Here is a 27,136-nt window from a genome sequence, read left to right on the forward strand (position 1 = left end):
TAGTAGGGGCACATATAGCTGCTTCCCCTTGTCTGCATGCTGTAGAGTCACAGAGTGTATCCGTACATTACAAAATGTCGTATTTCAGCCTTCACTATCTGATCACATTCCATGTGTTGCCATCATCATTGTCATCAGCCTCTCTCGGTGACTCGTAGTCAGTCCAGACCCCTCCACCCCAATCAGAATCCACCACTTCGCCATCCTTGTGATGTCGTCCCGATGGTCCCGATGCTTCCTGCACGTCGCCTTCCATCGCCGTCGAGGTTCAGTTTACTCAAAACTTCCGTGGGAATGGTCGGTATATATTTCTGTGCTCGTTCCCGATTCACGCCGCCAATGCCCGCCCCATACGTGATCAGCATGTCAGTCGAGGTTGGCAGTGAGAATGGAAGCATCAAAGTCTGGTCCAAGTTCAAGGCATTTCGTCGCAGCGGTGGATCAGTGTCGGATTCCACAGGAGACGATGTCGGTGGCGCCGATGCGCCTTGAGGGGTAGCCGGACTCTGATGGTCCTGACCAGATGCCCCATTCTGCCCAGTTGATGTGGCTGTATCTGATCCTGGGGCATCGACCACTGGCGTCCGAGGTCTGTGGATCAACGACTGCTGGCCTCTTTGTAGCTGCACCAAGAACTTCATATGCGCTTTGGGTAGGCGTTTCTCCCCCACCTCGGCCCTATAGTTCTTCACGGCGTGGATCAATTGCGTCGGAGTGAGTCGTTGCAGTTGAACCAACGTTGCCACCAAAGACTCTTGGTCTTCGCCAAGCGAACTAAAACACTGCAGCCATTGAAGCAGCTGAATGATCGGAGCCAGGTGTCGCCGAGCGGCGTCTACAGTGTTTTCTCCCGTAGAAATGGTCGATCCATTTTCGTAGTGTTCGGGTTGCCGGTTATTCGCACGCGCCCAGTCTTCGATTGCCGACACATTCATGCGAATCTGCATGGCCTTGGTTCTTGACAGGTATTTTCTCGTGTTCATAACACGGTTGAACAGTTCTGCTCCAATCCAATATAAGAGCTGAGATAAAATCTGGGCTGTGATCACAGAGTGAATGTCATAGAGATCCAGCACAAACAAGGTCGAAGAGAGGAGGGAGGTGATGTTTCGTGGTGAGGTCTGGGCTCGTCGCTTCGGCGAAGGAGGCCGAAATCGTTTCTCTGGCGGCTCTTCTTTCGCTTTCGATTTCGATTTGAACACTTTCCACTCGCCCTGAAAGGCAATGTCGTCCAGCCCAGGGATGGTCTCGTGATCTAGCATGGCCACGTCCAGGACTTTGTTCATCCTCCTTTCAGCATCCCGAATGATGAGAATGTACGTCTCATTGATCAGTTCAGCCAATTCGAGCTGATACTTGGATGTCGCCTCAACGAGGCCGGCGTCCTTTTTGAGGTAATGAAGCAACAATGTCGCGTTCGAAATCCAGAAAGCGAGCATGGTCATGTCCCATTGATGACGCTCGATCACGTCGTTGATCAGGTCCAGCGCTTTCGTCAAGACTTCGTCTAACAGAGAGGCAGTCATATGATAATGGGCGTAGCGGGCCATTAAGAAGATGAGATTGGCCGGCACCGGTTTCTGTGAGGGCGATCGCTGAGGGGTCATGTTGGTGATGATGAGGTCAAAAATGGCGTCGAGCTTGTCCGCCTGGAAGACGAACATTTGGTCCCCGATGCAACGATCCCAGACAAACTCTTCTTCGGTTTCAAACTCAATGGGCGACTAAAACTGTTAACAAGAGACCGTTGGACACCTGCTCGGGCTCAGACATACCTCTGGCTGTTCATCAAACCCCAAGGTTGACAGGTCGACCTCCAGGTTGGCGGCGCTCTCCTGCATCATCATGCGCCGCTTCAGTTCATTTTCCGCCATCTCCTCTTCAAACCGATCCTGCGAGAAGCCAGAGTTATAGAAGTCGCCTTCTAAGCTTGAAACTCCGAAGTGATAGCCATTTTCATGGAGATAATGTGACAAGTCAGATCCTGGTTGAAGGAAGTCCAGCGCTGTGCCGCCCGAAGAGGATTTGATGTCAGGATTGGCTCCATGGTCGAGAAGGAGTTTGGCAATTTGTTTATGACGGTTGGTCATTGCCCACATCAGTGCACTCCACTGATTTCGGTCCTGCTGGTCCACCAGGGCTCCCGCGTCCAACAGCGCAGCCACAACTTCATAGTGGCCCTGGATTGTGTCAGCTAGGCCGTGCACACCGAGTCTCGGGCTCTCTTACGAAGCAACTGGCGTAGATCAAAGGGACCGTTCCCTCCTCGTCCGGCTGGTTGACATCCACAAACTCCTTGGCCCTTCCTCCAACCAGCTTTTGTATTCGTGCCACATCTCCGTTGCTCGCGGCCATGTTAAGGCTTTTCTGCAGGATCTCCTTCTTGTCACTAGCAGAGAGCTTCTCGTCTGTGGCAATGGCGTCCTCGTCTTGCCCTGGACTTCCATCTTCTCTGTGATGAGCCTGAGCGGCGACCATTTCCATCAGCCGGGAATCACTATCCTGTATTCGGGTGTACGTCTCTTCATCGTCGTAGGCTGGGGTGTCTAGATGAAGGTCGAACGGGAGCGGCCGTGCCGGAGTAGGTGCAGTGATATATTGGGATGAGCCTATGACAGGTACGGGAGTCGTGTCAGTGGTCTGTAGACGATCCACGAGACGACGGGTCGCGGTAGGCCCTCACCTTGCCAACCATCGTATATCTCGGTCCCTCCACTATATTCGGGCAGGGCACGGCGGTCATCCAGAGAGGTCGGCAGGTCAACTGGCAGCTTGCGCGGTACCTGTGGCGAGGGTGAGAGAGAGCCGTTGGGGGAAGCTGGCTCCTGGAGATCCATGTTGTCGGCTACGCGGCGAATGGGTGGGATCTGGGCTCATGTCGCGAGAGCGCAGCCCAAGCAAGCATGAGTTGGCCTGGTCTCCAAACTTCAACGAGGCTTTAGCCTGCGACCATCGTGAAGACAACGAGATTGCTGTGGGCGCCAACCTGTCCAGAATCGAGGACAGCCGGCAGTCAAGTCGCAGGTTGGCGTCGGTGACAGCGGTGCCTCCGCCCGCCGTGTCTCGCAGCGTCCCTTCAATTGTTCGCGTGCTTGGCGGATCAAGCAATGGTGCACCCTGATCATGCCGCTTTTACACCCGCTCACCTCGACGCTCACTTCGCCGCTCACCCTTTGATAATCCAGCCTGGGACCAAGCTATGGTCGATATTGTCTCATTTCTATAAGCACGTGAATATAGGAGGCGGCCATGGCCAAGTTGCCATAAGTGAGGTGTAGACCATGCACAGGTCTGCAGCCTCGCCCGACATGGAAAGCTGGATATTAGAGCGACTACCAATAACTTGTATATGTATGTATACTCGACAGGCTCTCAATTCGACTCCGGTCCAATACCGAATCATGATGCATATTCCAGGAATGCCCAAAGATTACTTTGTATGAGCACACCCAGACATGATACAGGAGCCCCCAAGGCCCAGGCCCAGGCCCGACTTTATACCCATCCTCGCGTTATGCCAGCGCTCGCATCCAACAGACAACAAGCTCCAGATGGTTCCTCCCTCCTGTTCCCTAATCCAACGAGACAATTCTTTGCCAAATCCCACCCTTTCCGAAACCTCCTGCTGATAACGCCGTCGCTTGAACGCTCGGTATTACCCATACCCATTTATCCGAACCGCCGGTTGGTGGCATCAAGGCCCGGAGCGATCCACCCAGTAATTAGAGAAAGAAAAGCGCCTCTTGACCAGTATTAACATCATCGTTCCAGCATTTGGCTGGCGCTGCGAATTTGGCCATCCGACAGAGCGGCCAGCCAAAGGCACCGCTCGATGACTCCAGGTAGGGGGTCGAAATTATACCTGGAACTTGCATCGATCAACCTTAAGAGTCCCTTCACAATGAGAGCGGTTGTTCGATAGCGCTCAAAGTTGACCAGAGGTTCGGTCCCACGTCCGACCTGAATTTGGGACGGCTTTTGGGCATTATAAGTCAAGTCATGGACATAGAGGCCTAGGCTGAGTTAGCAAGATAGCAATGAAGAGAACCCCCGAACAAACTGACCGATAAAAGGAACACAGCCATCGCTCAGATCGGCCGATTCCATTTCTAGACGAAGTTCATGGAAGTTGCGGACCGGTTGCACGAGTGCCTCCATGTGCTTGAGGAGGGACTTGTCAGGACCCGACACCATGTCCCAGGTCTTTGTAAGTCGGGTGCAATCCGTCGAGGTGAGTGCAATGGTAAGCTGGAGCATGGTTGCGTAATTATGCAGCCGGCGTGCATGCGCAGCGACGTGTATAAATTTGGTGATGACTCGTGCTCGCTCATGCACATCGTGAGTGAGGATGATTTCGGACAATGCCCATTTGACCACAAGATTGAAGCGGGTAATGACCAGATCAATCCCCCTGATGTGTCCATTTGTCAGGCAGTCCACCCAGTCCAAGATGTCAGCGGCCTTGCTGCTCCAACGCATGTCCACCAAGTCCGACCACTCAACTTCGGAGAGCGCCGACTTCTCCACGAGGGTCATTTGCTGCGCGAGGACTTGCGAATCACATGCGAGAACGAACGGGATGTGCGCCGGGCCCGCTGGTAGGCGAGCTAGTGGCTGCAACGATGAAGAATCTTGGAACTGCGTCGGTTGAGGGGGCGGGGGGGTTGCTCCTCGATTCGCCTCTGCAGCGCCAACCGGATCTGATATTCGCGTAGGATCCTCCGGAACATTGAGGTTCACAACTGAAGCATAGGTTAGTGGGTGAGCTGGTATCTCCAGTCCGGAGAGGGCGGTCCCGGGTGCCGCAAGCATGGGTTGGATAGAACGGTCTGCAATCTCGGCATGATTGATGATGTCGACGGATATCTCTGAAGACAAGTCCGAAAGATTCTCATCCTCGTCCAGAAGAAAGGATTGAGCACTTTCATTGGCCGTCGATGGTCTGGCCCCGCTGTTGTGATTCTTGCTGGCACTAGGAGGTGGCCCTTTTGGAAGGTGAAACAACTGCGGAGGATCTTGAGCAAAGTACCCAGGTGCAATTGTTCCAGGTGGTGCCTCGACATCGACATCCAGGGGCAATACCTGGCTGACGCTCTCAAAACCCCTTTCGCGCTTCAAAAGAGGAAGAGAGCCATAAGACTCCTCCGAGTCTGCGACAGATTCTGTGGGAAGTCCATAGATCGATGACCTCCGTGATGACAAGGGCTTTGCTTCTACAACTTCGGGGGCGTCAATGGACCTCTCATCGTGAGATGATTCAGATGCCACCTCATTGACTGTTGCGCGAATCTGACCATTGCTCGGGTGCGAAACGGGCCCGGCAAGGGTGATGGGCTCGATAGATGCTGGGTAATGGCGTCGAGAGCTCGAACCGAAATCAGGCAGCGACCGCCTCTTTCCCGTGGTATCAATCGGGTGTTGGTCGATGGGTGGTGATTTCTTCTCATAACGCCCTTCAAGCTTCATTAGTGTCGCTTCGAGTCCACCATCATCATCGTCGGGGATGGCAGAAAACCCGGCGATAGCGGCCTCAAATGAAGGACGCAGATGCTGTGAGGAATGGGTGTTGATCATGGAGACTGTTTTATTGGGAGGCGGTGCATTCGTCGGTCCACCTTGAATAGCGGTCTCTGTCTTCATGATGAGCAAGGATTCATGAGGCGAATCAGAGGCCGCGCTTGCTGTGTCGAGGGAGGCGTGGTGGCTCGCATGGTCTAAATCTTGTACATTCCCGACGAGACGCAAATCGCCCCCTGGTCTTCGTCTTAGTGGGTGAGACGGAAGCGATGGCTGTGAGGTATCATCCAAGTCCTTATCCTGCTCGTTCTGCACCGGATCTGGATCCGCGGGGAGAGTGGGCACGTCCTCTGGAGACACGCTTTCAATTGGTTCCGAAACGTCGAGTATCTGAACGTCATCCCGTACAGTCCTAGAGCTAGCAGTCATTGGCGAAAGAGGCCTACGTGCCACCTCTGCCAGGCCAGGGCTGTCCTCTGAAGGTGGCCCAGATTGGGCCAGATTCATTGTGCCCGATTCCGATAGACCTTCAGGGCCTTGGATGGCTGGAGTGTCCCGTTCGTCTCCAAGGACATTTGAGCTTCTCTGGGTCGCGGCGGCGTCAATACTTCCCCCTCGAAGCTCGCCGGTAGCCACGGCATGTCCATCCTGAAAGGAGAGGGCAGGTGTAATTTCATTCGGTTGGTCAGCGGGGAGGGCACCCGACATTGCCGGTACGTCATCGCCGGTAGCATCCACGATGAGGATAGAACCGCTTTCAGCCGTTGCATGACTAACTTGCCGTGGGGTTATTAGCCGATCACTACCGTCTGCGGTAGGCTGGAAAGGAGGATGGCTTGCGAAGAGTGGCCCATAAGTGATCCGACGTTTTGTCGGGAATTTCGTTTCATAGCTCTGACAGACCGCCGCACATAGGAGATCAATCCGGACCTCGCCCTTCTTGGACATTGCCGTTCCAGCCTTGTGCCGTAACTCATCGTGAGACTTGGAGACGTTGAGGGGAAGGTGTGATTTGTGACCTCGGACAGGGGCGTCTTGCGAGGATTGTGAAACTGCCAAAAGTGTCACGTTGACATTTCCGTGTTTGCTGCTCAAGACTTTCCGCAAAGAGCCAAAAATATTTCTTCCAACGGGATTGTTACCCGTGTGTGCCCCATGCTCCCTTCCAGAGAGACCCTGCACACTTCCTGGCTCATTCCGATCAAGCGATTGTGTTGATCCTGAGGACACGATCTGGACAAAGGGGGCACTTGGACTGTACAGGAGACCCCGAATAATACCTCCGTCTTCCACGAGCACCGCAGGTGAATCAGTATCACTCTTTCGGGGTGTAGGCTCTCTGTTGCTATCAATTGAGCTTGCACCTCGTTTGTGGCCCAGGGATTTGGGCGCGAGTGTCGTGTGCGTCTTGACCTGGAGGTTCGCCGGTGCATTCTTACGTCTTTGTTGAACCGACACCGGGTGAGGCCCTTTGCAGAAGGCATCACCGTCACCGCTGGGCTTCAGTAAATATTTTGGTGCAAAGCAAGAGTTGACATGCAGGCTACCATCGCTGGCCAGTGAGTCCGGATCCCTATCAGAAGCCAATGACTTCTGTCGAGTATGGCGCTGATGAGACTTGACGCTTGGGTCTGCTTCAAACCAGCTGGTGGATGGGCCACGCAGGACTTCTGGTTGGGGTGCTTGAGGTTGTACCGGGTGAGGACGGGCGCTGACACCGACACGAGAGGTGGGCGTGGCTTCAGTATCGACTGTACCTCCGCCTGGCTGAATCTCCTCTTCTTGATCGCCATCCAATTGAAAATCCTCTGGACTCCAACAGAGCGAGCAGCGGCCGTTCCAACAGCGTTTTAAGTCGCGCAAAAGCTTGAGGTCACTAAACCCATGTTGCGGGCTTGCCTTCACATCGGCATACAGCTCGTTAATCTCGTCACAGAAACGCTGTCGTAGGCGAAGATCGACGAAAAAGTCGTCCATGAAATAATTCAGAATCCAATGTCTGAGTGCCGCAAAGGTCCGAACCCGAATGATTCTCCCATCCTCCTCCAAGCGACCGATTGCCCATCTTAGCCGTGCAAGGAGGAGGTCCAAAACGCTGTGAGTCGACATATACGATCGAAAGGTCAGGAAGAAATCAGACACAAGTTCGTAATCCATGAACGAATCCGAGGAAATTTGAGCAATGATCCGAGCTGGAGTTGCCGCGGTAATCTCTTGCACATTCTGACAGTAGCGAACAATAGAGGGATCATCATAAACGGCGTTCAGATCATCGAAAAGCTTGGGCCGGGCCGAGCTCGTCAAGGTTGAAACTGTCCGAGACGTTGACCCGAACGAAGTCTCGCGCGCCACTGGCGAAGCGTCGGGTTTGGCGAATACTTCGAGTCCAGGCGCTGGCGTCGCCCCAACGTGGCGGCCGTCGTCGAACATAGCCGCAGTAGGTGTCATATCAGATGGGGCAACGGATCCCCGGGTGTAGGAGGAGCTGCGCAGCATGGGAGTTCCATGGGAACTGAAACGAAAGGTCCCAATACGATAATGCGGGATTGGCACCTCTAGGGTTGGCAAGGCATCCTTGTTTTCCTCTCGGGAGGATCTAGCAACTGATTCTGGCCGGGCAGTATTCGGGCGATTGATGACAATCTTCAGAGTCTTCGATTTCGATGCGGACAACGACTGGCGATGGTCCTCCACGGTGGAGAAAGATTGCGAGCGGCCGTGATGCGGACCCGACACTGCCCTGACAGAAAGCCGTCTCGATCGCTCCGATGGGGAAGCCGAGCGCGGTAGAGGAGCCACATCAGAAGGATTGGCCGCGATTTTGCTGTTTGAAAAGCTGGCATAGTCGTCATCTCCTAGATGAGCAGGGGCAGTGGACGGAATGGTCAAGACCACCGGTGAGACAACATGGTTCTGCGGCGGTACATGTATTTGGTGGGCCGAGGGCCTAGCACAACATCAGTAATGGAACGTCAACTTTCATGGTAGAGCAAGGCCTACGTCAGGTACAGGATGCCTCCGGTGCCGACATTCCCAATCGTGAAGTTGCGACCTTCTCTAGTGTCTGCGATCGAGTCTAGAGGCTTTGTTTTCCTGCCGAGTTTTGTAGACCGCTGCCTCAAGACTTCTGTGCTGTTCTTTGCACGTCTGAGCGAATTTGACCTTTTCTTCGGCGTGGCATTGGGAGCGGAGTTATTCCTATAATGTCTGCGAGACAGATCGGTATCTGGAGTCATGCTGCTCTTTCTCGGACTGGAGCCATGTTGCGAAGCTGTGGGAGCGGTTGTGGCGCCGGTGATATGACTGGCAAGCACAGGGTCGAGGGAAATCAGAGAAACATGACTGCTAATGGTAGATTCAGAGACCATTGCGACCGAGAATCAAGGTCAAAGATGACTCCAAGTGTCCAGCAACATGTTTATGTGGAGGATGGCAATAGAAGCAGGGCGGTCATCGTGGCGGATTGTCGCATGGCATCAATGGCCCACGGAATGAGTGTGCTACCGAGTCGCACAGCCCTCGACTCGACGGGTTTGGGGAGACTCGTGTGAGGCTGGATATCTTTGCGACGCGACAAGTGCAGACTCGCTCTATCCTATTTTCACTCCAACGCTGTTCCGACACCGCTGGTTTGAGGGAGAGGAGATGTTGCGACGGAGGCAGAGGCAGAATATTCGCTCCGAGGCGGGTCTTGCGAGACTGGAGGAATCGCGATCTCGGCTCACGACGGTCGTCAAAATCGGGGAGCTGGGTATTGGCGAGCGATCGCAACACAAAGGTGAGGCAGCAAGCAAGGGAAGGTGACAGAGGGTTCTGGGTGGTGGCGGAGGAGGGTGCGCAAAGCAAGCAGGCGCAGGAAAGAGAGCAACATGCAGATCGCATGCAAATCATGGAAGTGGCCGATGTGGCTGACTGCTCTGGGTGTAGTAGTAGCAGGAGCAGAGGCCAGCCAAACCCGGAAGCGAACGAACGGCACGATCACGGGTCCCGATTGTGACAGTGGAAAAGCCCAGCCCGCAACAGCTGTGATGGAAGTACGTATGGAGTATCATGACCTATGCGTACTACTTCTTAGAGTGAGGCGTTCGTCCTCGCAAATGGGTTTTGTTATTTGGGTCTTGACTCAGTCGGACCTAGGCCTTCTCTTAGACGTCGACTATCCTCCCTATTTCTCTTCCACGCGAGAGCGATCAACTGTAGTTCGCCCACCGCCACTGCCTGATAGGCGCGGATTCTGAGGCTGGGTCCCCTGTGCCGGGACTGCGCTCTGAGTCTGGCTATCCGTACCTGTTTGGTGCCTGTCGTCTTTACCGATGGTGCCGAGTATCAGCGAAATTGCCAGGGACCAAGGAACCGGCAAGAGAAATGAAGATGACGACAGCGGTTGGATCTGAGGGTCGGTGTTGGGTCGACGAGCTCAGCTGTGGTGGCTGGATGTTATTATAGCTGTCAGAGGATATCAAATCCCTGCTTTAGGCAGGCCTGATGAGCTCTGGGTGATCTCTGGCTGCGTGCCTGGAACATACTATAACGTGCCATCCGTACTTTGTGGCTGTTTGCCGAAATTCTCAGGTGCGAGGTGCGAGGTACGAGGTGCGGTGCGCAGCTGGGTCACCTACGGTGGGTTGGCCTCCCCACCTGTCCGAGCCTGCGGTTCTGCCTACAACCTCTGTAGAAGTATCCGTACCCAGCCAGTATCCGTCTCTGCGACCACTACTCCATACCTACCTGACACTACCACTGCATACGAATGTACGGATACATCGTCTGCTAGCTGTCTTTTCTTCCATCTCGACTCTCACTCGTCTACTTTTTCACCTCAACGGCCAATGATACTCGCCAACACATGGCCGAGACTTCTGACACTCGGCTTGGCTTCACGAGACTGACTTAGCATCTATGTCTAGAGACCAACGACCCTGCTCCAGCCTCTTCTCTCCCACTACCGAGTATCCGTACACTATCACCTGCCATCCAAAGTATCCGTATTCAGCAGGCTCCGGAGTGCTGATCTCTTCGGAAAGGGATAAGCTGCACGTCACCTCAAATTTTAACTGGCAGCAATGACACCCACTATTTGGAGATGCATTAAGCCTCACCTTGTCGTCGGATGCCACGTCCTTTGGACTCAGGTGTGATCTTCACGGCGGTGTACTGGACGAGCTTGAATTGTCATTAATGTTGAATGGAGAGCCAGCCTCTTTCTTTTCTCACAAGCGCCATCCTCACAATCAAGAGCCTCTCCCCTTCTACTTGTCAACATCTCGGAAGGCCCTCTTACCAGATATGTGTACGGAGGACAGTCCTGCCTCCTCGAGTCAGGATCAACCAGTGTGATTCTATTATGCTCATCCGCAACGCTGTTGATACTAAAAATGCCTTGGATGATATGTGTTTGGACATGCCACAAAGGAGGTTTATCCTCACTCAAGAAACAAGTAGTACTCCGTATATATTTTCGGGCTTTCGGAAACACCGAGCTGAAGGGTTCAGCTGGAACTTGGCCGTAACTGTCGTGTCACCACGGCAGCTCTTCATCACGAGTCGTCCCAGCTATTTTGCCCCTGAGATAACATGAAAGAATCGACAATTCTCCCGCAGTAGCTGGTAGTCTGACTCGAGCCACGAACACTCCGTGAGCGCAGACACATCAGGAAAAGACGGACTGCAGCTTGTCGAGCCTCTGGGCCATACTAGCCCAGACATAAAGCAGCAGAACTTTCGAAGCAGGTTGAAGACATTCCTAGGTAGTAAGCTCACGGATATCTTAGAGCAAATTGAACAATTCCATCGATGCAATATTTGTTCCGACCTTCACGAAGCTATCGCGAAGAGAGACCATCCAGCTTCGGACGTCCAATCTTTGGGTGCTCTGACTTGGCAGAAAAAGAACCCGGCGAACATATGCAAGGCATTGACACGAGAGACAGGCATGGCAAAGGGAAATGCAGGGACTGGTCAGTCTTGACGAGATCTCTAGATTCAATCTGGGCCACTGCAGGAAAGATGAGTGGTTTTCGGTTGGCAGAGCGGCCTAGATAAGGTACGTAAGCCCAAATGCGGAACAGAGTTTTTCCATGCCGAAGCCGACTTCATCTTGGTATCTGAGTTCGATGATGCTCCATCTCACTCCCACCTCCTCCACTTGCTTCCCGACTCCCGACGGGCTTCTCTGGCCCAAAAAGAAGCTTGCACCGGCGCTTCCTCCGCCATGGCCGAGACAATGATTACATCAAGCAGCTTCTGATCGCTGTTCACGTACTCCTGCATACCTCATTGTGCATTCCACTGAGACGTTGTTATCTGCTGCGCCGCGTCGGCCTTTGATCAGCATCCTGCTGCAACCCTACACGATAACGTGAGATAATTGTATGTGCAAAAATTTTCTCCATCAGGCTGATGAGCGCGCATTCTGGTGCTGGTGTGATGGGTCTCATGTTGTCTTGCCACATCAACTCTAGCACGGCCGGCGTACCCGCTCTCCGCCATCTATATTGCAAAATGACCTATCAGTGTCTTGTCGAGCGTGGACTTTTCAGGTGAGGTAGCCTTGCAGAGTATCAAGACCCCTGTTTTTTGCCTCAGTTACGTCGAACACCTTCCAATGGGTAGGTTCCCTTACGGAATTTTTTCCCTTCCACCCCTACCCGACAAACCACAATCCACTCTTGCTGATTGTTATCCGCGTTTCTATTCGTGCTTTGCAATGTCCTCTCGTCGCATCTGGCCGACGACCTCGGGGGGGCCCTCTCCATTCACGCCTTTTAATATGAGAGCACCTTCTGTCATTGTTGCACGGTCCCTTCAAGCACCAAACATCCACCATTTTTTTTATATATACAGAACCTAAGACAGTCTCCTCCACAATCCACGATGGAAAAGGATGTTGAGGCAGGGTCCGATGGCTTCAGCTCTCGCTTCGACGTATCGCAGGGCAAGGTCGAGTTGCCGCGTGCACCCACGGCGTTCGGCCGTTTTGTTGACAGCTTTAAACGAAATCCTAATGCACGCGTTACTACCGAAGCAATCGACGCAGATGGCAAACGTCTCCCAGATCAACCTCCTGCTGAACCGGCACTCGCTATGAAGCTGAAATCACGACATCTACAGATGATTGCTATTGGCGGTTCCATCGGTCGGTCCCCCTTAGACCCCTCGCAGAACACCGCTGATGAAATGTAGGAACTGGCTTGTTCGTGGGTTCGGGATCTGCTCTTGCAACCGGAGGGCCTGCATCTTTGATCATCGCATATGGCTTGATCGGCGTCATGCTTTTTTGCACCGTACAAGCGCTGGGCGAGCTGGCAGTGGCCTATCCCGTTGCTGGTGCATTTTCTGTCTATGCAAGTCGATTTCTGGATCCAGCCTGGGGCTTTGCGATGGGTTGGAAGTTAGTGTCGCTTCACTACTATGAGGAACCATCAAGCTGACGATCGTTTAGCTATGCCCTTCAATGGATGGTCACACTACCACTTGAGATCGTGGCGGCATCCCTCACGCTGGAATTCTGGCCCGGGACTCGAGATACCAACAGTGCCGCTTGGGTGACAATCTTTCTCTTCGTGATCATCGCCATCAACTTCTTCGGAGTCAGGGGGTACGGTGAAGCCGAATTTGTATTCTCCATTATCAAGGTCATTGCGGTCGTCGGATTCGTTATCCTCGGAATCATCATCAACACTGGGGGTGTGCCCGGCGACCCTCGAGGGTATATGGGCGCTCACTACTGGTATGACCCAGGCGCTTTTGTACGTTCAGGCCCACGCCTCAAAGATATGGGAAAGACAGACTAACATTCTTCAGAATGCTGGCTTCAAGGGTCTTTGCTCCGTGTTTGTGACGGCGGCATTTTCCTTCTCCGGAACCGAGTTGGTAGGTTTGGCGGCCGCGGAGACGGAAAATCCACGTACTTCGCTGCCCAGGGCCGTGAAGCAGGTCTTCTGGCGAATTGCGCTTGTAGGTGACCTCGAATTCCCGCAACTAGAAATTCTTACTGACGGGCATTCCAGTTCTACATGGTCTCCCTCACCATCGTAGGAGTGTTGGTCCCTTACAACGACCCAGACCTCCTCAACGGCACCAGCTCCGCCGACGCCAATGCCTCCCCCTTTGTGATTGCCGTGCGCAATGCCGGCATCGACGCGGTTCCATCCATCATGAATGTTGTTATCCTGATTGCCGTCCTGTCCGTCGGCAATTCCTCCATCTACGGCGCCAGCCGTACGCTCGCCGCCCTGGCAGATATGGGACAAGCCCCGAAAATCTTGGGCTACATAGACCGCGCCGGGCGCCCTCTGGTGTCGATCATCGTTTCCTCTCTGATTGGCTTCCTGTGCTACATTGTCGCAGCTGGTCCAGAAACCACCACCGAAGCATTCAACTGGATGATTGCCATCAGTGGGTTGGCCGCCATCTTTACATGGTACGGGCTGAAATCGCACCCCCAACAGCTACCCATTAGCATTTATACTAATTCTAATACTAATACTAATGCTGACCTTTTGTCTCAGGGGATCCATTTGTCTTGCGCACATCCGTTTCCGTCGAGCCTGGCGCCTTGCCGGCCACACCCTTGACGAATTGGCCTTCAAATCCCAAGCGACCGTCTACGGTTCTTGGCTCGGTCTGATCATGAACATTCTCATCCTCATTGCACAATTCTGGACCGGCTTCGCGCCCATCGGATATGCCGACATGACTGCCGGGGAGCGGGTCAAGAACTTTTTCGAAGGCTATCTCGCCGCCCCGATCGTCATCGTCATGTATCTCGGCTACAAGATCGTCCGGAGGACCAAGTTCCGAAGAGCCCGGGAGATCGACCTCACCAGCGGCAGGAGAGAATTGAACCTCCAGGAGATCTTGGAGGAGGAGCGCAGAATCCAGGCCACGTGGCCCCGGTGGAAGAAGGTGTGGCACATCATCTGTTGAGATGGTACTACATCGAAATAGAATACAAGAATACAAGAATACAAGAATACAAAAGGAAAAGAGGGAAAGAGGAAAAGAGGAAAAGAGAAAAAGAGAAAAAGAGGAAAAGAGAAAAAGAGAAATTCATGTTTTAGACTTGTGGCCATGGTCATGGTGCTGGAAGCACCGCGGCTGCTGTCAAAATACCTTGACTAGATGAGTGTCTCGGTAAAAGAGGCTTGGGTTTACGATATGATAGCGGACTCATGATGATGATGAGGATGATGATGATGATGATGAATGATGATCAACGACAGAGCTCGTGGTACGAAAAGTGAATACATATAATATAACTGTATATTATATATATATAGAGATCTCTCTCTCTCTCTCTCTCTCTCTCTCTCTCTCTCTCTCTCTCCATTCATTTATTTATATCAACTGTCCAAGTTTCCCAATATCGACAAACAACCCTGTTGTCGGGATACCAGGTACAGAGCACCGTACTCTTATACCTATCCGTACACATACTAATGTACCTGAGGTATGTATACATGTACTCGGTACTTGTTGCCGAGAGAACCGAACCCCCAAGGCCCGCCGTGGATGGAGTACGTACCTAGGTATGCACTCGGCAGCAATGCCGGACATCAGAGTAAGAGGTCCCGTTGTGGCACCAGACGTATTCAACCCTCCTCAACGATTGGTGTCTTGTCTTCCCGACCAGGAGCGTCTTCATTGTCAATAGGTACGTTTCGGATTGGCAGCGGAACAGAAGCAGGCGTTGAGGCGGGAGAGTTTAGTGCGGTTCCGAACCTGAGCCTTTCACTTGCTGGACGGTTTGGGCGACCATATCCTCAAAGCTCACCCACTCGGTCAATCCAAGTATGGTGGCGCAATTGTCGGAGACGATGTCAAAACAATGCAACGTCTGCTTCTCGGTCGAAGGCGTGAAACCACACGTTTTGCGCGCCACGTCGGCGATTTCAGAGTAAGTCCTCTTGGTCGGGGCGAGAATGAATCGCTCCCGGTCCGCTTGGGGGGTGGTCAGGGCTCGGATGTGGGCTTTGGCGACATCTCGCACGTCGACCCAGTACGGGAAGTCGATTTGCGGGAGGGAGTCGGCGGGCTTGGAAACGGCCGTGTTCCAGATCAGCTGGTTGCTGAAACTCAGGCTCTGGGGCCCTTTGGGCAGAGGCAGAACGCACGGCCCGCCGATGTAGGTCGGGCAGATGACGGTCAGGCGCCATCTCGACGGCGAATGCGAATGCGAATGCGAATGCGAATGTAAATGACTGTCACTCGGGGTCAAAGTCAAATATTCGGCATAAAAGTCCCAGGCCGCTTTTTCCGCGAGCTTCTTCGACGCCATGTAGGTGATGAATGGACGGTACTTGGCGGGCCAGGGGGACAGATCGAGGTTCGGATCCGCCGCCGTTTCGTAGTCGATGGGGTTCCAGTCCGCCGGCGTGTACGTGTATCCCGGTCGCAGGTCGAAAGCCGGGTCGAGCACGGCGGCGAAGGAGCTGGTGATTACTACAGCTTCCACCGACGACGACCGCGCCGCCGCCTTCAGCAACGACAGCGTGCCTTGCACGGCGGGGATGAGCACGTCCTTCTCGACGTCCGCCGCCCCAACCACCAGCGGCGATGCGATGTGCGCGACGTGAGTGCAGCCGACGATGGCGGAGTCGAACGCATCTGCCGCCGCGATGTCGGGCACGCGCACGATCTGGAGAGCGCCAGAGGCGATTTCTTGTGAGAAGACCGTGGCCAGCCCGGCCTCGGAAGATGCTGATCGGACTGTGGCGCGGATTCGGGGCCTGTTGGCCACGGGGCGGGATAGGAGTTGAGAGACGACGTGCTGCGCGACGTGGCCGTTGGCTCCGGTCACGAGGACGAGCGAGGAAGGAGTGAAGTCTTGCACAGGCTTAGGCGCCATTGTTGATTGTTTTGTTCACTCGCAGACAGAATGAACTTCAACCACTCGAGTTCGAGTCGATGAAGACGAGCTGGAATTGGTTTCTGAGATTTGACGGTTCAGGCTTCCGCTCCGGCAATCCATGACTTCGAGCCCTGCGTACTCTGGAGGGTGTGCTTGTGCTTTGAATATTAGAATCAAGCGCATATAGGACATAGGAAGGACGTTATCTCCGGCGGGCTTGAACTTGGAACCTGAAGGGGACTGCGGATATAAGAGAAGCGATCTATACTCTATACTCCGTACTGATCAATGGATACCATGGTGGTCAAAAGCATAGGCGGACATGTGTGTATTCTACTCCAAGTGTGAAGCTTCTGGGCACCTGTGGGCACCTAGGTAGGAGTTGTACGGATATAATGTACGGAGTACGACGGGGATAATGGTGGGCTGCACCAGTGGGTCTCATAATTCTGTGAACACCCAAACCTGTCAGACCGAGCAGCCACCCGCCCTTTTCTATAGAGATATAGGTATCCTATATCATTCCTATTTTCAACGCCTCTACTCTTAAAAGTTTCTTTATAGCTATAAGATTAAAATATATAGTTAATTAAGTATTAAATTTTATAATAGTATAGATTTTAATTAGTGAAAATAATTACTAAGGATGTAAAAGGTGATAGTTTCTCGCTATACGCCAAATTTAGGTGCGTGTCAGACAGCCTGTTCACGGAATTATGAGACCCACGTGGGCTGTACGAACCTCTATTACGTAATATAAGCATGACTTTAGCCGGCATCGCTCTACCTGCCTAGCCGAGTCACAACCTACTACTAGTCACCTACTAATAGCAGCACGCTACTCTACTTTGAAGCTGAAGCAGCGCAGCTTTTCATCAGTAGCAGTAATTAGGGCGACATGAATATTCCGCTCTCAACAAACTCTGGAACTCTTCACTGGATCCCTACTGACGGGCAGCGCTACATAACTCCGTATACCTTTCTCTATGAAGGCGTGCCTCAGGTAGCTACATCTATATTTATATTTTCTACGATCAACTTAAGGTATCTACCTAAGATCGCGACCCTGCCGATCCCACCCCAGCGGCCTCGAGCATCATCTTCATCGGATCAGATTTGTGACTTAGGCCGTAGGTACGAAACCGAAGTCCCCACCCTGCGACTCCAGGACACAACTCAAGTTGAGGTACCTTATAGAGTACGGAGTGCACATACCTAGGAGGTACGGCGTATGTGTACGGAGTACCCAGGTAGTTGACCGCGGGCACGTGGCGCTGCTCCAGCATATCTGGCACCCCCGCGTAATCGAATGGAATGGTACAGTATCTATCTGTACGGACTACGGAATATTCCTAGTGCCTGCGAGTCTCCGGCTTACTCAATGTGTTCCTGCCCGACTGGCCACTGCATCCTGTATCCGTACTTATAAGGGCGCCTTGCGACCAGATCCACTTGGATACCACGTATGGATACTGCACCTAGGTACCTAGGTAGCCTTACCCCAGGACTGGTGCACCTTGATCGAGTCCTCAGGCAGACGCACAGAGTAGTGGAGACATACCTATATACACATAAGATACTTACATGTGCCAGTATCGTTCTGGCATTATTAGGTGTCAAGGTGATCTTCTTTTTTGTCGAGCCTCGAGCCACGAGCCAGCGACGGACCGTGCCGAAGAGGGAAGAGGGAAGATGGAAGAGGGACAAAGTGGGCTGGCATCCTAGGCAGGCATGAACCACCACGCCTGGAGGACCGAGGATGTGGTACAGTATGACCACGTCCGTCCTAGGCGTGTTACGCATAGACATACCCAAAAAGGGATGAATGACTCCAGTTTATTGAGGGGACGAAAGCAAGTACTCCGTACTCCGTACAGTATCGCAACGTGGCGATGGCGGTGCCAGTCTACTTGGCTGCCAGGCTGGCAGAGGCTCTACCAGAACGGAGGACTTATGGATGTGTATCTACCTACTCAACTTGTAGAGTATTCTCCGTACATGTAACACATACAGAGTACAGAGTATGTATAATTAAATAAAGACTTTCATTGATCGAGGCAATTCGGCGTCTTGCCAGCGACGCTGGAGACGGCAGGCAGTCTGTACCGTGCTCCCTACCTGTACGGAGTGGTTTTGTTTTCAGGAGACTACGGATACAGTCGCCAGCAGTGCAGTCCCGCTCACCCACCCGGTGGCCAGTCCTCCAATCCCGCTGCCCATGTCATGGCGGCTGGTTGACAGCGTTTCAAGAGCCATAGCCATGCCATGTGACGACACAAGTACAACTGAGTTATACCCTGCAATTTGACACATGCCACTGCAGGGAATTCGAGCCGATGGGCTGAACTACTGATAACTTGACACACATACAGTTAGGCGGCAGGAAGGCGGCAGCGGCCAGCCAGCGTCTATTGGCGGTCGGGTGGTCTCCTGACACACACATTCACATTACACAGCATAGCCACCAAATAGCCTGGCTAAGGTAGGTCCCTGAGTACACAGCATAGCCTAGCTAGGGTTGGTAGGTGCCTACACAGCATAGCCTACCTAAGGTACGAGTAGGAGTAGGTGCCTCCTTGTACACTGGCACATTGTAGGTAGCAGCCCTAAGACCTTGACGGCGGTACGGAAGCTTATAGGTCCCCCTCGATCATCGGCAGTTGTGATGACATGGGTGACAGCGGCAAGGCAGACTACACGATTGCTGAACAGAGATCTGAGCTGAACAGAACCGGTGAGTTTGGGGCTCAAATAGCGGTCAATCACGGCTCAGACAGTCATGGGGATTTCCCTGTCGAGAGGATTCCGCAGAGCCTCACATGTACGGAGTACTCTGTACGGAGTAGTGATATCTGTAGCCCCGCTCACCTCTCGTTGAAGATGAAGATGGAGCGGTACCGAGTCATCGGCTGCCAGGTGTCGCGAGTCAATACTCCGTACAGATACTTATGTATGTGACAAGGTTTGAAGTCAGTAGTGGTTTTGTGAGCCGCCGCTAAGATCATCCAGAGCCCTACATATGTAAACACTCGGACATTCGCATTCGGCAGACTCCGTACATACTTTGGCGCAAGGGGCGGGGATGGAGCAAGATACGGAGTACATGCTCACCCACAGCAGGCTAAGAGGCTAAGGGGCTAAGGAGGTGGCAGGGCACCCATTTCAACACCCCTGTCACCTTGCCTGTTGTCCTGTCCGATCCTATAGTGCTCCCCTGCAATCCCCCTCGGGCAATCACCCATGTAGGAGTAAGCCACACATGAACATGAACAGCATAGAAAGGCGACCGCCGAAATTCATGGCTTGCATTGGCGTAAGACACACCAATGATTTTGTGTCTGTACTCTGGACCTACCCTGACTGAATCAGTTCAGGTGTGATTCGAGGCGGCAGGCTTCGGCCTAGGCCACGTTCCCAGCATGAACAAGGATCATTTCGCAAGGTGCAGCAAAGCTCCCTTGCTACTCAATGTTCCAGGTGACGCTTGATCCGAGCCCTCCTAAGCCTAAGCCCTCGCGTCGGGTGTGTCTGAGCCGTCTTCGAGTAAGGTGGCCATCCAGGGCCCCCTGCTCAGCATCTACGTGTCGATCAAAAAGCATGGTGCAGCCGCATCGCCCAGCTTCAGACTCTCAAGTGAGGCTACACCATGGACAACCACCACCCACCATCTGCCTCCCACCATCTGCCTCTTCACCCGCCCCATGCAGGGCCTATTGATCATTCAGGCCGCACACGCATACGTTTAGGGCGCTCAGTAGCACCCTGGGAGGAAGCCCTGCATCCGAATCGTTGTCAGGCATCGAGGCGCATTGGCTGTCGCCTCGGTTGAGAGAGTAAAAGACGCGACAGTCTCTGCTGGAATTATAGAAGCGGGTGGACGGCCGCTGGTCAGCCGCATCTTGTTCTATCAATAATGTCTCCCCCGCGTCGTTCCAGTCCAGAGCTGTCGGCCAAGTCTGGCATTGATGAAAAACGTCTTCTCCGACCAGCGACATCTTCCACCCGACTACCCAGGGGCTTGTTACGCAGAACATCAACTGCGATTTCTGCCATTCTACCTCTCGCGCTTTGTGGCTTAACCCAGCGGAAACAGATCCATTCCAGAAGCGAGCCGAAAATGGTATGAGCCCTACTTTATTTCCCCTTCGCAAGTTCAGTGCTGAAATAGACAAGTGTTTTATGATCCACGCAGACAATGGTCACGGGTTCCATTATGTGCAAATGGATGCGCTGAGCCAGGATAAGACTGCGGACGTCATGGTGATCTCGGAAGAGCTGGCAGGTCGGCTGCTTGAGAATACGCGTCTGTGGAGGACAATCAATAACCCTCGTCCCATCATAGATGAGCACGGCATCAGCCACATTTGCAAGCATTCAATCAATGTCAGCTGCCGCTGGGGAAACGATCAAGGAACCAGAGACGCAAAGGTTTATGTCTCGTCCCAGCTGAGGCAGAAAGCGCGATTGAGCGAGAAGGGTTCCATGGCAAATGTTGACCTTCTGGTGCCGAGAGTTCTACCTCCAGCCGAGTCAAGATCGCCACACACAGTCCAGCCGACTTATCATCACCCGCGCCAGACTCCGGGTATGTGAATCTTTCTCTAGGCTAGCATAATCAAAGACCAAGAAGTGCTCGGCTGGTCGTTGAGGCTACTGCACGGCTCTGCGGGCTGACCTATGACCAGAAGAGAAAGACAGGCAAAAGAAGAGCAACGAAGCTGCCAATAGGACTCATGAGGACTCAATGAAAGCAACGCACCGGAAGAAAGAAAAGAAATTCGAAGATGCTATCAAGAAACCGGATCAAGGCGCCCGTTGACCGAAGCGCCAGCTGGCGCAGGGTCGGACAAGTTGTTGGGGTCCGTGAATAGTTTCGTTATTTATTCCTAGTGCATATCAAAACCAATCAGTAGCAATACCTCAACTGCTGGAGCCCACTGTGACGCCGCCCACAAAGACCACCTGAACAGCAGCGAACGCAATTGTCGCTGCGAAGATTTCGTATCGTCTGCCCTGGGCCACGAACCCCATGATCAGGGAAAACAGCGAGCTGAAGGCAATGATCAATAGCAGCCGAGACAACATGCTCTGCACAAAGTAAAGAACGATAATCGAGGAGGACGGGATCACGGTGGAGAGGATGGTGCAGAGCACGTTTCCCAGGACCACCAGCTTCTTGTCGTCGTAGGCGTAGTATGGACCGAGAGAGTCGTCGTCAATCCTTTTTTGCCAGCGATGACCGAGGCAGTTATGGTAGAATGGAAGGAGGGCATTGGCAACCCAAGCTGCAAAGCGGTCCGATCTTTTTCTCAGCGCCATCAGATCGCCGGTCTGATTTTCGTCCCATGCGGTTGCTTCGGCATTCGCGGAGAGCTTGAGGAAATTGTTGCCGCCTTTTTCGTTCTGAAGCCAGCGACGGAGAAAGTCGAGATCGCAAGAGTCAGGATTCCCTGTTCTCATGACTGCTGCCGTCCGCGATAGGAACTCATCTGCAATGTTAGCCGAAACTTCAGGGTCCAGAGAAGAATAATAAAAAAAGCGTAGCCTCTATTACAATATCTCGTCAATTTCTCCTCCGCCTTTAGAATGATCTCTTTGCGTAAACTGCGTCCACCGTCATCGACGGTCTCATTGGCCTTCTCCCACGACTTGGCATGCTGGGATAGATTCGGATGCTGGAGTTCGAAGTCCCTCAAGACTTCGAGATCATCCTCAAGCTCGAGGAGTTCTGCTTGCATATGGAGAATCACCTGAGCAGCCAACGGACCAAAGCGTCGCACGATGGCCAAGTCAGGATGACTCCCGAACAATTTTGAGAGCTCGTCGTAACTAGGCATAGGAAAAGGCCCAAACAGAAAAGGAAGAGCTTGATGGTGGAACGGAGGGACGGTCAACGTGGTTCAAAACCGGCAATCTTGTATCCGCTGCTCAACGTTGGGTGGAAGAGGCTGAAATGGGGCGGAGCTGCTCTAAGAATCGGTGAGGATGTGGGTATTTGGATACAGAGACCATAACATAGCCCATGCGTGCTTTACAGTCTTCTTCATGACGCCTTAGCCGTGATTCCAGCCGTGAAGGTGTGGTGTGGCTTGCTGCGCCTGGGAACCTGGCTGGGCAGAATCGAGCTCCATTGACCCGCTGCAGAGTGACGAATCTGAACAGACCGGTTTGGTCTACTGCCAGATTCCATCATGCGTGGTTTGAAGAATCAGACAGAAGGGCGTGGGGCCGGGCTGTGAGTATGTTGTCGGAGCAGGAACAGGAGCAGGAAGCACCCTCCTGGTAGCCCCTAAGCCCTCCTGAGTCCTGACACCTACCGTAGCCACCACTCGTTGCGCGATTAACAGGCTCCCTACTGTCCGCGGCCGGCATCGCCACTTTCCCCAAGCCAAAGGATGATACCATCCTCCGCATACTAATGTGCGCAATCTTCCTCTCTTTCCAAGTCTCGTTCTGGTGGTTCCCCGCCATACCACCTTGCCAAATCATTCTCCTTGATGCATAAACTGGAACGATTGATCCATAGGGAGGATCTTTCACACCAACCCCGATCGTCGCCTATTGGCATCACGGCGGCCGCGAGTCGGTGCTGGTGGGAACCCTGATAGAAGCAGGGTAACGCTGCCCATCTCGCCTATCTCAGATGCCTTCGCAGCAATCTGGACGCAAAGGACGCAAAAGACGCTGGGTTGTTCAACGCTTTGAAGATCTTTTACGATTGCCTGCCAATGTGAGTGAAAAAGTCAACGCGCATCTTGTGAAATACTTACAATAACTTCCGCCAGGCGCCGCAACCTTCCAACGATAGCAGTAGAATAACACACCTCCACTCTCATGCTCCCATCACACCTACCGAGCCTCCTGGACCGGTGTCGGACGTACCCAGCACAAACCTTCCCTCCACGCACAATCATCCTGTCGATATAACTACAGACGAGACCCCTCAGCCGGACGAGCATATCCTGCCAACTGTTCACCAGCCGACTGCATGGCTAAGAGGTGTGGATATTGATCGTTTCCAGGCGTCTGTGATGGGTAGTTACACTGCTACAGATAGCGACACTAGTCTCGGCCAGATAACAATCTTTGGAGATGAGCCAGCTCACAGTGGGGACTCATCCCCGATGGATGAAACTTCGTTGGACCCTAGGCAGGCGATCAATCACGGCAATGGCTCCAATGATGACTCGACCAGTGACGATAGCGAAGCCTCCTCAGCCCTTGGATCCAAAGGATTCTCGCCGTTGTTTGATACTGGTGCGCAAGTCAGTATCATACCAGAGACGACGTTAGCCAGGATGAAGAAGGGTTACACAAAGACCTGCCATCTACCTCCACAACAACGGGATAATATGACACTCGCGGATTTTAAGGGGAACACCTATCATCCCGTTGGCTTAGTTCCACTTCTCTGGTGTCTTGACGACTTTCCTGAGGTCAGTCTCAATACAACTTTCTGGGTTGTGGATGGGAAGGTCCCGAACGACCTAATCATCGGCAAAGATGTCCTGAATGCTGTCGACTTTGCCGTCATGCGGGAAAGGCAGTTCCGCAGTAAGGGCCCGAGTAAGGGCCCGGTGCTCAAGAAAATGAAAGCCGCAATCCGCAATTCATCGGTGAGATTGCTGCGCCCAGCCTCTTCAGGAAGTCTCCACAGCAGACCACATCATTGAAAGCGCGGGAAATACGGAGTTAGGTGCGAGGAAACCGGAGTTCATTGTGAGCCAGGAGACTGAACATATTGAATACCACAAATGCGGGATGGAAATGTTGCACAGCATTGGCCAGCTTGCTTGTTGGACGACAGCACGCTACTAAAATAGACTATCCCTGGATATCATATCATGGACATATAGAAGGTTCGAAATTCGAACTTCTCCGAAAAAACCCCTTTTTGGCCTCGAGCAGTGTTTGCATGCGTTCCCCCTGCTGCAAATAATTCTCTGAGCTTATGAGAGCCATCTCGGATGTCCAGCTATCATTCGCCTATTTGTACTCCGTACACGGGCCCCAGGTTGAAGGACGGACGTCTTTTTTCTTGTTTGCTATCTGGAAACTTTGGGTCTTGCGTTGTGATAGCATCGGCAAGAAGCCATGGGGATTTTGATTGTGACTGCTCACCAGGACGGCAAGGCTGGGCAGCTGCTGCCTCTTTCACAGCACATGCAAGTTACAACTTGACGGTGAGAGCTTATCTTTTATAGGAAACCAAGATCAAAGGATGCAAGCAAGAGGGTTAATATGATGCAATCAAAATCGCGGGTAAAAGCGGTGGAAAATGCAGTCTCCCGCTCAAGGTATGTGTCTGATTCTTTGCTGGCAAGCCGTACACACTTGGTGCCTGGGCAATATCAGCTTGCCCTTTCACTCACCAGCACACAACTGCCTTGCTTCACTGATCCCAATTGAACCTATATCTTTTCCGCCTGTTCTTTTCTTGAATTCTCCAAACCTAGTTTCATTCCAACTTCTCTCATCACTGCCATCATGGGAGACGTCAGCCAGATGAAGTTGCCAGAGATCGGCCTTCAGACTCCAGAGCATGAAGAACTTCTCAACATCATCGATAGCCTGCGTTCCCATGGCATTAGTCAGTACATCGACATCCCACAGCTGATTGTGTGCGGCGACCAGAGTTCAGGCAAATCTAGTGTGCTGGAAGCCATATCCGGGCTGCGGTTCCCTACGAAAGACAACCTCTGCACTCGCTTTGCAACCGAACTGATCCTTCGGCGTGGACCCTCCCCAAGCATCAACGTGACAATCATCCCACACGGTGACCGCACCGAGAAAGATGCAGAGTATCTTTCCAAGTTCAAATCACCCTCAAACTCCCTCGATGACTTTGCAGACATTGTCAGATCCGCCGAGAAAGCCATGGGCTTGGACTTCCTCAACGCAGTTTTCTCCCGAGATATTCTGAGAGTGGAGCTTTGTGGCCCTACTCAGCCCAACTTGACATTGGTCGATCTGCCTGGGATCTTCTGGGCTGGAGACAAGTCACAGTCAGATGATGATGCTGCCCTTGTGCAGTCGATGGTCAGATCATACATGGAGAAGAGTAGGAGCATCATTCTCGCCGTCGTCTCTGCAAAGAGTGATCTGGCCATGCAAATCATCACCCGGATGGCACGAGACATTGACCCAAATGGACAACGAACCCTAGGAATCATCACTAAGCCCGATCTCTTGTTCAATGGCTCGGACAGCGAAGCTGCCTTTGTCAAGCTGGCCAAGAACGAGAACATCATCTTCAAATTGGGATGGCATGTCCTCAAGAACCGAGACTTTGACACGAAGGACAGTTCACGAGAAGAGCGAGATGCTTCAGAACAGGCATTCTTCGAAAGCCGTGTCTGGTCGTCTGCTATATCCAAAACTCAGCTCGGAATCGACAGTCTGAAACCACGGCTCAGTCGTGTCCTGCTAGGGCAAATTCTGGCAGAGCTTCCCAACCTGGTTCGAGATGTTGAGCACGAGTTGGAGGCCTGCACAAGTCGTCTACGATCTCTCGGGCAGCCACGCAGCACTATCAACGAACAACGCTCCTACCTTCTCAATGCCAGTTCCAAGTTTGGGTACTTTGTCAGAGATTCCATCACCGGCGTCTACACGGATTCCTTCTTTGGTAGCTCCGAGACCGAAGAAGGCTACAGCAAACGTCTCCGTGCCGTTGCTCAAAACGAGCTTCTCGACTTTGCCGAAACAATGCGAGTCCGAGGGCATGCCCAGGAGATTGTTGAGAAGGAGCCAGCAGAGCCCACACCCGCACCATCTGAGACCGGGCCGCTGGTGATATCAAAGCCCAAGTACCTGACGTCGGTAAGCAATCGGATGCGTCGCAACCGAGGGTGTGAACTTCCGGGTTTGTTCAATCCAGCCATCGTCAGCGATCTGTTCTTCGATCAGTCTAAACGGTGGAAACGAATTCTCCAAGACACCGAAGGGAAGCTTGTCGCCGCCGCCAGGACTTCCGTGAGCCTCGTTGTCGAGCATATCTGTGACGCCGTCACCGGGGATGCAATCTTGCGATATATCATCTGGCCAAACATGGAGCCTGTCGTTGCCAAGCTGCACACCAAGGTCGAAGAGGTCCTGCAGCCTCATGTGAGAGGTCATCCCATCACTTTCAACCACTACTTCACCGAAACCCTCCAGAAGAAGCGGCAGCAAGGATCCCGAGCCACACTGGCGAAAAAGCTTCTCGCATATTTTGGCGTCGACCCAGAGTGTTCTTTTGGTAGCATAGCAACAGGTTCGCGCATCAACGTCGACGACCTATTAGATGCCCTGACGGCAGAAACTGAGGCAGATATGGATCAACTTGCGTGCATCGAGGCGATGAATGCCATGGAAGCTTACTACAAGGCATGAATCATGAGACGCGGGACTGTGAGTTCTGTTTAGCTAGTATTCGTACTGACCCAGCACAGGTTGCATTGAAATCCATCATCGACTCCCTCGGCATTTATGCCATCGAAGAATGTCTGCTGAAGGAGTTGCCCGGCCTGTTCAAGCCAGAGACCGTGTACGAGTTGAATGCGTCCACCGTCACCAAGATTGCCGGAGAGTCTGTCGAGCTGCTTGCCGAACGCGAAGATCTCAACAAGAAGTTGCGAATTCTGCAGATGACAATGACCACTTTACGACGCATGAAGACATTTACTGATCCAGGTGAGTATAATCTTTAAGGACCCTTCACTCTACATAGCTCCATCCATGCTTTGCCTTCCGATGTTCTCCCTCCGATGTTCTCCCTCCGATGTT

At 52.9% G+C, this 27,136-nt stretch overlaps 8 protein-coding genes across 8 annotated transcripts; 4 read left to right on the forward strand and 4 right to left on the reverse strand.

The window, feature by feature from the left end:
* Positions 1–182: 182 nt before the first annotated feature.
* Positions 183–2,837, reverse strand: A1O3_03798 (allantoicase; the record flags this gene model as incomplete). The annotated part of the gene is made up of 4 exons (XM_007733933.1): positions 183–1,724; positions 1,776–2,180; positions 2,230–2,609; positions 2,684–2,837. The coding sequence occupies 4 exons, from the start codon at positions 2,835–2,837 to the stop codon at positions 183–185; spliced, it is 2,481 nt and encodes an 826-aa protein (XP_007732123.1).
* A 922-nt stretch (positions 2,838–3,759) lies between these two features.
* A1O3_03799 (uncharacterized protein) lies at positions 3,760–8,885 on the reverse strand (the record flags this gene model as incomplete). The annotated part of the gene is made up of 3 exons (XM_007733934.1): positions 3,760–4,013; positions 4,065–8,464; positions 8,518–8,885. The coding sequence occupies 3 exons, from the start codon at positions 8,883–8,885 to the stop codon at positions 3,760–3,762; spliced, it is 5,022 nt and encodes a 1,673-aa protein (XP_007732124.1).
* A 3,505-nt stretch (positions 8,886–12,390) lies between these two features.
* Positions 12,391–14,445, forward strand: A1O3_03800 (AAT family amino acid transporter; the record flags this gene model as incomplete). The annotated part of the gene is made up of 6 exons (XM_007733935.1): positions 12,391–12,652; positions 12,700–12,907; positions 12,959–13,265; positions 13,321–13,473; positions 13,527–13,939; positions 14,028–14,445. 6 exons carry the CDS (start codon positions 12,391–12,393, stop codon positions 14,443–14,445), a joined length of 1,761 nt encoding a protein of 586 aa, XP_007732125.1.
* A 778-nt stretch (positions 14,446–15,223) lies between these two features.
* A1O3_03801 (uncharacterized protein) lies at positions 15,224–16,366 on the reverse strand (the record flags this gene model as incomplete). Its single annotated transcript, XM_007733936.1, has 1 exon — positions 15,224–16,366. One exon carries the CDS (start codon positions 16,364–16,366, stop codon positions 15,224–15,226), a length of 1,143 nt encoding a protein of 380 aa, XP_007732126.1.
* A 4,923-nt stretch (positions 16,367–21,289) lies between these two features.
* A1O3_03802 (uncharacterized protein) lies at positions 21,290–22,206 on the reverse strand (the record flags this gene model as incomplete). The annotated part of the gene is made up of 2 exons (XM_007733937.1): positions 21,290–21,858; positions 21,924–22,206. The coding sequence occupies 2 exons, from the start codon at positions 22,204–22,206 to the stop codon at positions 21,290–21,292; spliced, it is 852 nt and encodes a 283-aa protein (XP_007732127.1).
* An 806-nt stretch (positions 22,207–23,012) lies between these two features.
* Positions 23,013–24,042, forward strand: A1O3_03803 (uncharacterized protein; the record flags this gene model as incomplete). Its single annotated transcript, XM_007733938.1, has 2 exons — positions 23,013–23,099; positions 23,155–24,042. 2 exons carry the CDS (start codon positions 23,013–23,015, stop codon positions 24,040–24,042), a joined length of 975 nt encoding a protein of 324 aa, XP_007732128.1.
* An 814-nt stretch (positions 24,043–24,856) lies between these two features.
* Positions 24,857–26,743, forward strand: A1O3_03804 (uncharacterized protein; the record flags this gene model as incomplete). The annotated part of the gene is made up of 1 exon (XM_007733939.1): positions 24,857–26,743. One exon carries the CDS (start codon positions 24,857–24,859, stop codon positions 26,741–26,743), a length of 1,887 nt encoding a protein of 628 aa, XP_007732129.1.
* A 3-nt stretch (positions 26,744–26,746) lies between these two features.
* Positions 26,747–27,060, forward strand: A1O3_03805 (uncharacterized protein; the record flags this gene model as incomplete). The annotated part of the gene is made up of 2 exons (XM_007733940.1): positions 26,747–26,761; positions 26,803–27,060. 2 exons carry the CDS (start codon positions 26,747–26,749, stop codon positions 27,058–27,060), a joined length of 273 nt encoding a protein of 90 aa, XP_007732130.1.
* Between the last annotated feature and the right edge of the window lie 76 nt (positions 27,061–27,136).

The sequence above is a fragment of the Capronia epimyces genome, assembly GCF_000585565.1.
Source record: "Capronia epimyces CBS 606.96 chromosome Unknown aczIQ-supercont1.3, whole genome shotgun sequence".
Lineage (NCBI taxonomy): Eukaryota > Fungi > Ascomycota > Eurotiomycetes > Chaetothyriales > Herpotrichiellaceae > Capronia > Capronia epimyces.